Source organism: Prosopis cineraria, unplaced genomic scaffold, assembly GCF_029017545.1.
Source record: "Prosopis cineraria cultivar Desert tree isolate PC_DT_omini unplaced genomic scaffold, ASM2901754v1 PC364, whole genome shotgun sequence".
Classification (NCBI taxonomy): Eukaryota; Viridiplantae; Streptophyta; class Magnoliopsida; order Fabales; family Fabaceae; genus Prosopis; species Prosopis cineraria.
The window spans coordinates 1-15006 of NW_026555691.1; the positions used below are offsets into that span (position 1 = coordinate 1).

Sequence of the window (15006 nt, forward strand, 5' to 3'; positions counted from 1 at the left end):
GAATTTTCTCTGGCCAACTTCATTATGAACTCATGTAGTTTTCTTCAAAAGTTGATCATTAATAATTGAGATGCTATTTTTTGTTATGTTTTGATATATTGTTAATTGTTGTGGCCAGAAAAAAAAGATATATTGTTAATTGTTAATTGGCTCTTTATTTTTGCCCCTGCACATGTAATTACATTATGCTTGATCTTCAGGTGGTGATCCGTGAAATTCTTCTATTGGCATTGGATGACTCTCACAAGAAAATCTGCACAGCTATCAGCATGGCTGTGGCATCTATTGCAGAATATGACTGGCCAGAGTTTTGGCCAGACTTGTTACCATTCCTCTTGAGGTTAATTAGCAATCAGGCCAACTTGAATGGAGGCAAGCATTTCTTGTAATCAATCTTATCTGGATCCAATGTCAATAGTGTCAGTGAATCAGAACAGCATTAGTTACTTGCTGACAGTTTTATGGATTGATTGGTGCTATTGAAAAATGTTTTGGAAACTTTAGCATTCTGGGGTATGATTACAAATCAAATATTGTCATCTCAAATATAAAGCCATGATCTCTTTGTTAGAGGTTCCTTACTCTCCTGGCCTGTTTGGGTAATCCTCAAAAGTACATTCAAACCACATCTGGGATGTGCTTTTGCCAAATCTTGAAAATGGACTTTTACTAGATGTAAATTGAAAACCAAACACACACTCCATCTTTCTTTTTCCCTGTTTCTGATTGTTTGATATTTTTGAAAAATTAAGAGAAAGTAGAAACCATTTATGCACTGCCAAAATCTGCCACAGCAGAAAAGATGTGCTGATTAAATTTTAAAGAAAATCAGAGGTGTTAGGATGAATGTGTTCTTCCTTAAATTAAACAGAATTTTTTTTTATCAATTGTGTCATGTTTTCTTCTGACGTTTTTGTTGTTATTCTGTATTTGTCTTCTGTTTTCTTTATGTTAATTCATTTTCTCTTTTTGAACATTTTAGTGTATGGAGCCATGAGATGCTTGGCGCTTCTCTCTGCAGACTTGGATGATCAAATAATTCCAACACTAGTACCTGCTTTGTTTCCATGTTTGCTTACAATTGTATCTTCTCCCCAGGTCATTTTTTGTAAAGTTACCTATAATCTCAAGTTGACCTGTATTTTTACTTCATTTATGTTCACTTATTATTGTGTCAATTTTTTTTTTTGAATATTTTAAGATGAAGGTTACAAAACATGATTTTACACAATTATTAGGAGGAACACTACTGTGCAAGCATACTCTTGCACTCTTTAGTCTGTCTCTGTGACTGTGTTCACGGAGGCCTATAGTTATATTTTGAAAATGAAGATGGGACAAAAAAATAGATGTTAGAGTGTTCAGTTTATTGGGTGAACTTAGCTTGATCTGTTCCCGTTGATGATTTTTTATTGGGGTACAGATATATGATGCATATATACGAAGCAAGGCCATTACAGTAGTATATTCTTGCACTTCCATGTTGGGGACAATGAGTGGCGTCTATAAGGTATTTTCTTTCCTTTTAGTGATGGTGTACTGTTCTGGTAGCTGTTGGATTATCTTCCCCCCCCCCTAATTATTAACTGATCAAGACATTCTGTTCAGACAGAAACAGGAACCATGATATTCCCTATGCTTAAGCCATGGATGGCCCAATTCTCTTCTATTCTTGAGGTTCCAGTTCAATCTGAAAATTCAGATGATTGGGGTATCAGAATGGAGGTTGATCTAGTTCTTTTTGAAGTCTTCTTAACTGTGTGTTCTGTTTTCCCAAGAAATAACAAGTATCTCTCTTCATCAAGGTTTTGAAGTGCTTGAACAAGTTTGTCCAGAATTTCTCAAGCCTTATTGGCAGTGAATTTGAGGGTAAATAATTTGTTCTTTTGTCTAGTTGATATGCTTATACAAATTAAAATTTCCTTTCACTATTTGTTCTCTTATATTTTTTTTCAACATGCTGTCCACTGTAGAAGTATTGCGATCACTGTGGAATACATTTATCTCCTCCTTGAGAGTGTATGAACGATCATTGATTGATGGTATAGAAGGTTCATATGATGGAAGATATGATTCTGAAGGTGCAGAGAAAAGCCTTGATTCCTTTATTATTCAGGTATGGTGGCATAAGCTTATTAATTTCATCATGTTAATTATCAAGGGAAAAAACACTCCACTTCTGATGATATTATGCTGTCATAGTTGAATAGCTGATTTTAAAAGATTTGATTGTTGATAGAGCACAACATCATTGTGCAATCCATGTGCTTGATCTCATCTAGTAGGATAATGCTTGTAATTGTTGTAGTTGTAGTGGTTGAATAGCTGATTTTAGCTGCTACATGGGACATCTTTATCATTCATATGACTTTATATTTCCTTTTAATTTATTATGTGGAAGGCCTGCCCTGATAATATTTGTCGGGTATGTCAATCTATGTGATATGGCTTTTTATCTAGTTTTATGCTCATCAAAAGATACGTCCTTCTGGATTTATCTATAAATTTGTATAGGGTATAGACAATGACTTTAGATTTCCGGCTCCTTTAATTACACTTTGGGGTAGCCTAGCTGAATCATTTTATATCTTTCATCAATCAGGAGTTTTAAGTAATTAACTGGCTGCAGTGTGTCTAAACTAGTGTCCTGCAGCTCCAAATGGTTTTATGCTAGTCTTTCCTTGATTTCCATTCAACTATTTGTTTAACATCCATATTTTTACTTACAGATGTTTGAACTTCTGTTGACTATTGTGGGTAATACAAGATTGGGAAAGGTTTGAGTCTGAACTTCTTAAAACTGTTGTTTCATTTTTTTTTCTTCCTAATTTGAAACTAATTTGACTTATGACTTGTGTTTTTGTTGCTTAGGCTGTTGTGGCAAATGTGAAAGAATTGGTCTACTACACTATCTCTTTTCTGCAAATGACAGAACAGCAGGTATGACTTCCATTTTGAACCTTCTCATTAGTAGTTTCTTGATCATATTTGCTATGACTTTGCTCAGCAGTATCTGATTGGCCTTCTGCAATTTTTAGTCAGACGATATTCAGCAATATAACATGTTTTGCTTGTTGAATGAAAAAGCAAAATGTTGTTATTAAATATCAGTGTCTAATATTAATTTAGTGCAATGCAGACTGACCTCTTTCATTATCTTGACTTGATGACTGCAAATGCAAGAAGTCATTTTACATTGCTTGTAGCAGTCTTTTGTGAACCTGAGCCGATTTATAGTCAATATTTTTAGGACCTATGGTATTATTGTGTGAACATTTGCATAATGAGGGTATGTGTGCACGCACTCAAATCTTGATAGAACAGAGTTACTTAAAGTATTCTAGTTGGTTTTATTCTTCAGATTTACTATATCAGAGAGTATGAACTTGGATTTATATTTGACTCCTATTAACTTGATCCATCAATTTAAATTTTTCAAAATTGATTTGTTCCTTTTCCTTGGCTCATTACTTGCATAATAATTTTTGTCTTTGTTCTCTGTAATAATAGAGCTTACTGTCAACAATTTGTCAATAAGATTGAAGTATGATTAGAGCGTTACCTTTTAGTCTAATCCTCCACACACACACTGTGGCATAAAATTCAGAATTTCATGGAACCTTTGAAGTAACTAAAATAGTAAATTTTGTCCAACGACCATTTTACTGTGTAATAACTTGTATAGATTTTAACTCGTATATATTTTTCAGTGTTGGAAATTCGCTGTGATTTTCAGCTTTGCATTTGTATGAATAATGCTAGTTATTCATGTTTAAGTACGTCATGATTGATTGGCACTAGCTTGAATATGTTTTTCTCCTTCATTTTTTATGGCAAAGTAAAAGAAAACGAATTCTTCTCATCTGATCCCAAGATGAAGGAAAAATTAAAAACTAATGGCATAGTTGTTTTTTCATTAGTCTTGATTTTGAACATAGGTTTACTTAAATATTCCATAAATGGAAGTTATGGACGCATATATTGGTGCCATTTTTGTGGTCTATATGCAAGGCTATGTCTCCTTTTAAAATCTACAAATAATTCCTTGAATAATTTTAATACTGTTATTTGGGAATTTTTTATTCTCTCTAGGTTCATACGTGGTCAATGGATGCGAATCAATTTATTGCTGATGAAGATGATGCCAATTACAGCTGCCGAATTTCTGGTTAAGAATCCCCTTGAAGATTTGACATATCAGTTTCAATTTCTTAATGTTGGAAGTTCATTTCAAATTGATTTGATAATAGTTTTAATCATTGTGGAAGATAAATCATTATTCAAATTCATATTTTGATAGATTTCAAAACTTTTAAATAACATTAATTTTATGAGTAAATACATAAACCTCCTTTGGTTTTTAGGAAAATACGTTACAAGAACTTCTTTTCAACTTATACTGCACTTTAGTCTAATTTTAATCTTTTTACTAAAATGTCCTCCTTGAACATAACTTTGCTTTTTAGACGAACTTTGATGAAAACAAAATCAGTTTTCTTTTTATTTTAATTTGTGCACGTGTGAAAATTTTACTCTATTTTTATTTTGAAATATTTAGATATTATACATATTTGTATAATTAACTTAATAAAGGGTGGTTCAGTCAAAATATTTAAAACTAAACTAAATTATATATATTTTTTAAAATAGTGGGATGGGATGTTTGTATGATTTTAACAAAGTTCAAGGAAATCCCATTGAATTTACTAGAATTTCATTGGCTTACTCCAGTTATTTATTTTATAATTTTTTATGCTTATATCTATTTTTTCAAAAAATAAAAATAAAAATGGGGAGACTGTTGGAGTTTTTGTCAAATAAGTTATTAGAAAGTTGTTTCTTCCAGGTGCACTTTTGCTGGAACAAGTAGTTAATTCTTATGGCGGTGAGGGAATTCTGGCCATCATAGATGCTGCAAAACAACAGTACACTGAATCTCAAAGCAGAAAAGTAGCTGGCAATGCAAGCTGGTGGAAAGTAAATGCGGAATTTTTTTTTGTTGCATTTTTTCTTTGGGTCTAATATGTCCAATATGTGATATGATATATAAAATTTTGACTAGGCTCTCAAAGTAAGCTTCTAAATGTTCTGCCATGTCTCAATCATCATTTTTTGGCGTTTTCCTCTCTGTTTGCATATATGCTCAGTCTTTGACCCCCTTTGTATAAGAGGCAGATTTTGCATATGCATCAAGCATTTCATGAAAATTTCCTATGAATTTGCATTCTTTAAATTCATTTCAACTTTCCAAGTTGTGACAATATGTAATTCATGGCAGATAAGGGAGGCTACTCTTTTTGCATTATCATTTATTTCTGAGCAACTGTTGGAGGCAGAGGTTTGGGCATTTTGGCATTTTAGTTCTTGATTATCATTAATATATTATAACTTTTTTTTTTTTCCTGTTTTAGTTAAGAATTTGTTTTGCGGTGGTGTTCAAATTTCATATTTCCTATGTTATCTATACAGGATTCAGGTCTAGTAGCAAGTGGCTTTCACCACCTGGTTGAGCAGATAATCACTGAGGACTCTCTAATAGGTTACTCATTAATTCTTTCCTCGCCTGCCATGGGCTTCCATTCTATGTAATACATACAATTGTTTTATATTTCCTTTATTGATGTTTCTCTACATTTTTCCCCCCACACTCTTGGCAGGTTCTCATGAATACCCCTTTCTTTATGCTCGTATTTTTGCTTCAGTTGCTAAATTCTCCTCCATGGTAACTGTTAATTTTTCTAATTTATTATAGTCCAATTTCTTTCTTTTGGTCTTCTTACTTATTTTATTGTACAGCTAAGCAGTGGTGTTCTAGAACATTTCCTTTATGCAGCAGTGAAGGCAATCACAATAGATGTGTGAGCGCATTTGTCCTTTGGTAGCTTATATTTTTCTTGTAATTTGCCTTCACTTACTTCTAATTGTAATAGGCCTCTGCCTGTGAAAGTTGGTGCTTGTCGTGCACTTTGCCAGCTCCTTCCTGAAACGAAGAATGAAATTACCCAACCACAAATGTTGGGTTTATTTTCATCTCTCTCGGAGCTTCTTTCTCAAGTACTATGCAATATTATATCTTTTTACTAGTACTCATTTTTTTTTCATTTGGTAATCATCTTAACATGATTTTCAGGCATCGGATGAAACCCTGCACATGGTACTTGAAACTTTGCAAGCAACAATTAAGGCAGGCAAGTTTAGATATTACTTGGTAGTAAATACCAAAATTTTCTAGTTTCTCTAGGTTTGTGTGTTTTTTTTTTTTTTTTTGGTCAGCTACTATTCCTGCGTTGATGCCTATATTTTTGCTCATTATAGGTCATGAATCATCAGCGTTTGTGGAGCCCATTATTTCTCCTGTTATCCTTAATGTATGGGCATTGCACATTTCAGATCCTTTTATCAGTAGTGATGCACTTGAGGTTCTTGAGGTAACGGTCTTTAACATATTATTTTTAGAAGCTATTATCTGCTGTGTTTTCTTATTGATGTTGGCATGTTATGTTAATTATTTGTTATGACTCATTTAAGCTCCATATATTCTGTATCGTCTAGGTTCACATTTTCAGACCTTGGCAACATGATTATAGATGGTTTTGAGATTCACCTAACTATTGTTATTTTCCCCAGGCCATCAAAAGTATACCTGGATGTTTACATCCACTGGTTTCCAGAATTTTGCCATATGTTGGACCAATTTTAAGTAAAGTACGACTGATTAAAGCTGTTCTAATGTTAGCGTAGAATAATAAATCTAAGTATTGCTTTCTGATGCACCTTTTTTTCCCTTATCAGCCACAAGAGCAGGTTGATGGTTTGGTAGCTGGGTCATTGGATCTGGTAACAATGCTACTAAAGGCAAGTTTACTTGATTTAAAGCATAATTTCTTTTGACTTTTGTCAACTCATGATTTGCTGATTTGTGGTTTCTCATCACATGTTACAGAATGCCCCTCGTGATGTAGTGAAAGCAATATATGATGTTTGTTTTGAGGCCATGGTCAGAATAGTACTTCAAAGCAATGATCATAGTGAAATTCAGGTCATGCAGTTTTCCATACATGCATGTATATCTGAAGACTTGAGTTGTAATATTTTGGAGGCTATGTTTGGTTCAAATTAATACGTCTTCTGATAGCTGTACTCTGCAAAGTAGAATTAATTGGCATCCATTAACTCAACTCAACACTTAACAGAATGCCACAGAATGTTTAGCTGCTTTTATATCTGAGGGAAGACAAGAAGTTCTTGCTTGGGGATCTAATTCTGAAGCAACTATGAGAAGTTTACTTGAAATAGCTTCAAGGTAGTTTGTAATTATTTTACATTGCTTCATAAATACCATCATAATGCAAGCATCCTTTTCGAAGGAGCATGGCATCTGTCTAGTCAATACTGATGGAAAAGAAATCTTATGAAGGGAATCAGTTCTCTGCTATGCTTTTTACATTCAACCTTCCATATCATGGCACCTATGTATATGCATCCTAGTAGAACTTAGATGAACATAGGCTGTCATTAATAGAAGAAGGGTTTAGTGATATAAGGAATCAAAATGAAATAAGGCATTATATTCCTGGTGGTCTTCACTTTGATTCTCATAGTCTTTACAAGTGGGCTTTTTTAATTGTTTCTTTCCTTCCCTATCCATCAATTTAGAAATCAGAATTTTTCCCTCTATTCTCTTCATAGAATCCTGATGTTCCAAATGCTGTGTTTCTTGGAATTTGGGGCAGGCTTCTAGACCCAAATTTGGAAAGCTCTGGATCTCTTTTTGTTGGGAGTTACATTCTTCAACTTATATTACATTTGCCGTCACAAATGGCAGTACATATACGCGACCTGGTTGCTGCTGTTGTCAGACGTATGCAATCTGCTCAAATTGCTTCCTTGAGGAGTTCATTGCTAGTCGTTTTTGCCAGATTGGTAATGTAACCAAAATATCAGATTATTATGGATTTCTTATACAATGTGTAGAAAGTGGGTAATTGTATTTGTTCTTTCAAATGATAATTGGGGAAAATTATGTATACAGATCTTTCTACCATAAATGGAAACATATCTTCATACAATTGTCCTACCCAACAGTTGACTCCTAGGAATAAAGCTATAATTACATGATTGTCTATCCGTTTAAATTATACTGATAATTATTCATCCTCCTGAACAATCTCCCCCAGATCTTGTGATAACTCCCACATTTATGCTTCAGCATTTTCCTTCATCATTCAATCTTGTTTGACACTACTGTGCGAATGAAAACTTTTGACATCAGAGGCCCTGTCTTTAGATTCCCAGAGGGGTTTGTCACTGAGGAAATTCTCCGTATTCAGTGAGTGGCTAAGAAATTGGGAAAAGAACTTAGATGACCGCTACTGCAATGGGACTAGAAAAATTTGTTTAGTCTTTTCTGCGTTGGGAGGTCCTCCGTTTATGTATTGTTCTCTCTTCTTTCTAATAAAATTATTTTTCAATGAAAAATAAAAAGATTTAAGCTTCCGAATTGACTGATATATGAGTAAAATCAAGGGAATTTATTGTTTTCTATTGTCCTTATATTTTCCTTTTCAGTTTTATAATGATTTAGATTCCCCAGTTACAGGTATTGCTGTAACTCAAATTGCATATAGTTGGCAGAGTCAATAGTAGTTTCTAGGATGCCTTCTCATGCTATCCTTATTATTTTGGCTTAATTATTGTTTTAGGCAATTTGTTATTTGTTTTGATTTTGTCTAAACTTTCAACTTTTGTACCATATTCACCTTTTTCTGTTATATCAAGGACTATTTTGGAACATTATGAAAAGCAAGGGATCACTTTGAAACACTGGAAAGAAATTAAGGTACCATTTTGAAACACTAAATAATGTTAAGGGGTGACTATGATGCAAATTGAAAATGAAGTGACTAAATGAAACAAATTAATAAGTTTAGGGGACCAACATGATAATTAAACCTTTTCCCACATTGTTTGGCAAAAAATTTGTCCACACCGTAGCTCTTGGGGTACACTTTTCAAATATTTCTTTATAACTGCAGGTTCATATGAGTGCTCCTAATGTTGGACAATTTATTGATTTGCTGATCTCAATTCCTGCTGAAGGCCATGATAATTCCTTTGCTTATGTAATGTCAGAATGGACTAAGCAACAAGGTGAGCATCCTTCAGCTGTCTTTTTGCAATGTGATTGGTGTGTTTCAAATTGAGAGTTGTCGTTGCATGGGATTTCTTTAAGAGCATGAATTTCAATTTCTCTATGATTATTGGAAATAGCTTATGGGTTCCCCCTGTGTGGATGGTTGAAACGGTTATTGGAATTTACTAAACTACTCAGGAGAATCCCCTATAATTTATGGCGATAATTTCTGATTTTTTTAAAATAAATTGATTAACATGATTTATTCTTTCACTTGAATAAACGCTTGATATTCCCATGAGAACAGATAGGAAATTGAGATTATAATCTTGTGATTTATGTAGGCTTACAGGTTTTAATTAGTTGCAAGCCTTTTTTTTTTTTTTGGGCTTGTTTCTGCTGTTTATCTATGCTATTATTGACCCAAAAAAATCCTTGCTATTAGTCTATTACATTTACATGTCTATTCACTTTCTTCTTTCTTTAGATGTATTGCTTGCTGCGAGTAGGAAGGATCTACAGATGAGAGAAATATTGTTCAAATTTCTACCATAATATTTACTCCTTAGCTCTCATGTCTTGACAGGCAATCCAAGCCTTTGTTTAGACACCATGCTTGCGTTAAAATCGATTGAGAATTACACTTTGTGGAGTCATTCTGTCATGCGTTGTTTGCTTCATCTGGGGCTCAAACTAGGCTGTTAATTTCCCCTCGTTGGTCTTCTGCCTCTCGCAGCAAGCTTTCTTTCGTTCTTGTGCTGTGTAACTTTTCTGAGAATATGACAGGGCCAACAACAATAACAGATAAAGGAAATGATTAACACGTGAACAAAGAGATAATTCACTGGGTATCCTCTATTACAGAGGGAAAATGTAGAGAATACAACCACTAATCAGCACCTCACACACTACTCCTATTCAATCCTCAATCAAGGACAAAGAACAAAAAAGAGACATCACACACAACCTGGTTTTCGAGAGACCAGGCCCTCTCCACTAACATGATACTACTGTCCTCCCTCGTCTGTCATTTGCTGCCCCTTTTCACACCTCCCACTACCTTGACAAGGTCAGGCACTGTTATTTGTTGTGCCTTTCCCCCTATGCCCTTGCTCACTCTGCTCCTGGTTATTTCTGTTGGGCTTCCTTGTGTAAACACGGCCCCAAAAATGTTGGGAGGCCCAACAGAACTACAATGCAAATAACTTTACTATTTGTAATAGATCTGATGTTATACATGTTTATATAGATATTAGGTAGTTTTTGGCCTTCTTGTATGTTTTGGCTTGAAGGTATTTTTAATTTTTTATCCTCCAACAAGATGCCCCCTCTTTCTAACGGAATTTCTTATTTATTTAAGAACAATAAAACTTGAAGTCCTTATGCTTGCATAACTTAGACCTATTAAATTCTCATCCAAATGCAATCTGAGTGCAGGTGAGATACAGGGGGCTTATCAAATAAAAGTTACTACAAGTGCTCTAGCCTTGCTGCTAAGCAGCTCGCACACTGAACTGGCAAAATTAAGTGTTCCAGGCCATCTAATTAAGGTTATTCTCTGATTCTATGTAATCATTTATTCATTTATGATTTCGACTGTGCTTCCTCATTCTGGAATTTGTTTTATGAAGTCTGGTGTGGGAATAACCACAAGGTCAAAAGCAAAATCAGCTTCGGATCAGTGGATAATATTGCCACTTCCTACAAAGGTATTCCATATCATGATCAGTGTCTTAATATAATTAGGACGGTTATTTATTGACAGAATTATGCTCATGACTTAATGTGTATCCTCTTAGCTCCCGGTAGTTTATGCACACCCCAGTGTGGTGGGGAGTTCCCAACTGAAAGTACTTTTTGAAATGGGGGAACTAACCCATTTAAATGCCCCACAATGCAGCCGATGCCCCATAATACATAATGTTGGATTATTTAGCCCATTCTATCTTGGTCTCTTCTAATTTTGAGGCAGGAGAACTAACTCACATAAGTGTTCCATAAAGCAGCCCATGCTTCCAAATGTAAGACTGAGCAGCTCATATCGCTTTATCAGTAGGAAATTATTACTAAAGTCTCTATTGTCTTCCGTTTATTCCATGATGACTGCTCTACAGGACATTAGTCAGAGTTTAATGGTTCCTTCTTCATACGGGCACGTACGTTGAAACATTTTTATTTGAAATATGATTTTTCTTCTAGAAGCTATAGGATGCTTTTCACTAAGACGTACTGTCTGTGCTACCTTCTGTCACCGTCATGATCAAAGATTCCTGTCATCTTTTAAAGAAGAACATGCATCAAAGTTGAATTTCTTTAGTTATAAATAATTGAAGCTTTATCAAAACTACTATAAAACCACCTTTGTTATATAGCAGTGAATGTTGGGCTTTAATGGGACAGTAAGAGCATAAAGTAAGAGTAACGGAGATGAAAATGTTGAGATGGATGCGCGGACATACACGTAAAGATAAAATCCGAAATAAGCACATGAGAAAAAGTGGGGATAACACCTATTAAGGGGAAAATGGTGGAAAATTGTTTGAGATGGTTTAGACATGTACAAAGAAGACCGTGAGAGGCACTAGTGAGGAGAGTGGAATTGATAACTTTAAGCTTTGTTAAGAGAGGTAAAGGATAGCCAAAGAGAACGCTTTTGGAAATTGTTGATTGAAACTTCTTAGTTAACATCATTTCTAAAAGTTTGGTAAATGATAAAGCACAATGACATTGTGCAATCTTTATAGCCGACCCCACCTTATAGGATAATGCTTCTTGTTATTGTTGCTTCTGGTATATAAATAATTGAAGCCTTTTCTTGATTATGTCCAATATCTTGCAGATAGTGGCTTTACTGGCAGATGCATTAATTGAAATACAAGAGCAAGTTTTGGCTGGTGATGATGAGGTCGTTTACTTACTGATGAGGGCCAATTCCGTTCTGGTTATTGAATCTCACAATTGGAAAACTGGCTGCTTTTTCAGGATGATGACTGGGAAGAAGTTCAACCCGGGGATGACATTGAAAATGAGCAAGGATTTCTTTCTTCCTTGTCTGCTGCTGCTTCAGGGAAACCCACATATGAACATCTTGAAGCAATAGCAAAAGCATTTAATGAGGTTTGTCTGACCTATGATGTAATTATATCTCGTCACTTTTCACCTTCATTGACTGTTTTCATATCGCTGATCACTAATTAAACTTTCTTGAAAATCACAAGGATCAAGAGGATCAATATGAAGATAACCTTTTAAGCATTGCTGATCCCCTTAATCAGGTCTGTGCTCTACATTTTGCTTTGTAATTCACAGGTCGTTTGTTGCATGAATTTGGATTTTTTTCCCCAACAATTTTGATTTTATCTGACAGATAAATCTGGCAATCTACCTCACGGATTTTTTTGGTAACTTGTACCAAAATGATAAACAGTTTTTGGATAACATTTGTCAGGTTTGCTTAATCAATCGTCTAGAATTATTTGTTTTAAGTCGATATTTTATGTTCTTGGTAATATTGAATATGAACATGTGACCTTGTACTGCAGAACTTGACTCAGGCTCAACGAAATGCTATTCAGACGGTACTGCGGAGATGAGTTTTAATGTAATGACCATTCTGCACTCTTCCTGAAGATGGGTTGATAAGACAAGTTACTTGAGCGTTTTAAAGGTGTTCGTTAAAAGAACATACGGATGCTTTCTTACAAATTAGCAGCATGTTATTGGTTTTTTTTTTTTTCTTTTCAAAAGCTTATCTGTATATTTAGTAGGAAAACCTCACGGGAAAGACTAAAACCTGATATTTTTTATTTTTCAGGGTCTACAGCAAGAGATGGTGCCCCCCCCCCCCTTGAATCAACGAACAGATATGGTTGAGAAGGCGTAATCTGATTCAGTTTTTTCCCCTTTTCCTTTTTTTTTTTTTTTCCTTTTAGTTTCTTTTTATTTTTTAAATGTATTTTTCATCAGTTTTGTGTGTTCATTACATTTTCATTCATTCTTGTGCCAGGGCCCTGTGGATGTGTCCTCCAAGGCGTAGATTTATTTTGGAGTTTGGATTGTTCAAATGTGAGTCTGAGATGTGTAATTTATTTGGCTATCCATCATTTCAATGATCAGTTTTCCATTGACATTGGTTATTGCTCTTTGCCAAGTTACCATTTTTCTTTCTTATCTGTATATCACAAGATCAAAGTTAGTAACATGTGATTTGTAATGTAAACAATTGATTTTGAATAATCATGTTGTGTGATCTTTTGAAATGTTTAGTTTTATTCAAATATCTTGAGACTTCAATATGAGGATGTGCCTGATGATGCGTTCCTGTTAGTGGCAGAGCCAGTACTTTTAATGTTAACGAGATGTTATTTTATTAGAATTAGTGTTACTTTCAAATTGGAACACACTAACACAAATTCATGAGGAAATATTTAGCGAAAAAGTAATATGCTAGTGGCTTGAAGGCTGAAGCTTACATCACAAATTAGACCTCTTTTCCAATGTATTTTATGGTAATTCAAGTACTATTATTCAATAGCATAATTTATCAAAGTTATATATCATCCATTATTTATTTATTTTCTTTTATATTAAAGTGGTATAGATAATATGATAGCAAGTCAGTTCACAATTTATACTATTTAATTTGATATTAGAGTTCTGCATCCCACAAGCAGCTTCATCTTTATCTGTATTTTGTTTGTGGTGTTCTCTGTTTTCTTTTGAATGTTTCTTTATAATACTTTTTCATGAATATGGATTGATTTTACATGCTTGTTTTTTCTTGATGTATCATATGTTAATGGTATTATGATTATTTAGATAAAACATGTTATAATTATCTTGAAGACTTTTTAAGCTCTTTAATCTTTTATCTTTTTTAAATTTTAAATTGATTTCTTCAGTTTATATTAGGCTAAAGTAATGTATAATATTGCGTATTGAGTATTCATAATTTTAGAAAATGCTACTTTTAATCCTAACATTACTTTTCAAATAAAATTACTTTAGATGAAGGTAATTATCTTTTTATTAATAAAAAAGGATAAATGAGCAAATTTTGAACCTCTGAATTTGACTTGTATTTTCGTTTTATTATGTTAATATAATTTCTCATTTTTTAAAAAAAAAAAAAAACTGGGTGTTCAGTAATCAGTAATATGCCATCAAGCTGAGGTCGAGCTTAGTCCAACGTGTGAACATTCTTATTCTAACCTTAATAGTTGGAGACTTTTTTTCGTAGAGTTCCAATCGGCGATGTTAATAACGTGAAAGAGTTTCGCCAAAGGAGAAAAACGCGGCTGCGGGAAGTGGAATTACATAAATTTCCTTATTTGAGTCAATGTTTCCATGGACTTAGTCAATGGGAATCGATGATCTCCAACAACCATTGATTTTGTTTTTTGTGAATTTTTTTTAATATTCTGACACACACACACACACACACGAGACAGTCATATATATCGCTTAGAATTATCTCATTTAAAGTGAAAAAATCCATCATTTCTGAATTTTTTTTCCCCTTACCTTACAAGGAGTATGAATAACAAGAGAATATTGGAAATAGCTAATAAATAAGGTTTTTATTTTATAACCATTTTTTGGGGTTTACATGTGTGTTATTTCCTCCCTCCCTCCCTCTCATGCATCTAGTTTTTAATGACTTTTGCTACTTTTAAAATTACTAAAAGCCTCAAAATATTGATTCAAGAATTAATAATTAAAATTTTAGTTGAATCAAGATAAAATTAATCATAAATAAAATATTTTATTAAATAAATTAAGACACTAATTTAACAGTTTATTGACTCAATTGAATAGGTTGACCCAAAATTTTATACTATGTTTTTTCTCCCTTATAATTGTAGGAAGTTGTA

At 33.7% G+C, this 15006-nt stretch overlaps 1 protein-coding gene across 4 annotated transcripts; it reads left to right on the forward strand.

Annotated features, from left to right (window-relative positions):
- Window positions 1–200: 200 nt before the first annotated feature.
- LOC129296605 (uncharacterized) lies at window positions 201–13407 on the forward strand (the record flags this gene model as incomplete). 4 transcript variants are annotated; one of them, XM_054935195.1, is given in 32 exon segments in its annotated part: window positions 201–372; window positions 983–1098; window positions 1424–1510; window positions 1609–1725; window positions 1806–1869; window positions 1974–2116; window positions 2730–2777; window positions 2872–2940; window positions 4093–4168; window positions 4847–4977; window positions 5279–5338; window positions 5470–5539; window positions 5658–5722; window positions 5797–5858; window positions 5931–6054; window positions 6131–6188; window positions 6316–6428; window positions 6628–6705; window positions 6793–6855; window positions 6944–7039; window positions 7194–7303; window positions 7734–7923; window positions 9036–9150; window positions 10571–10683; window positions 10765–10842; window positions 11973–12038; window positions 12116–12250; window positions 12352–12408; window positions 12501–12581; window positions 12676–12800; window positions 12948–13025; window positions 13140–13407. In XM_054935195.1, coding segments are annotated over 30 exon segments (2808 nt in total), but the record flags the coding sequence as incomplete, so codon positions are not given.
- Between the last annotated feature and the right edge of the window lie 1599 nt (window positions 13408–15006).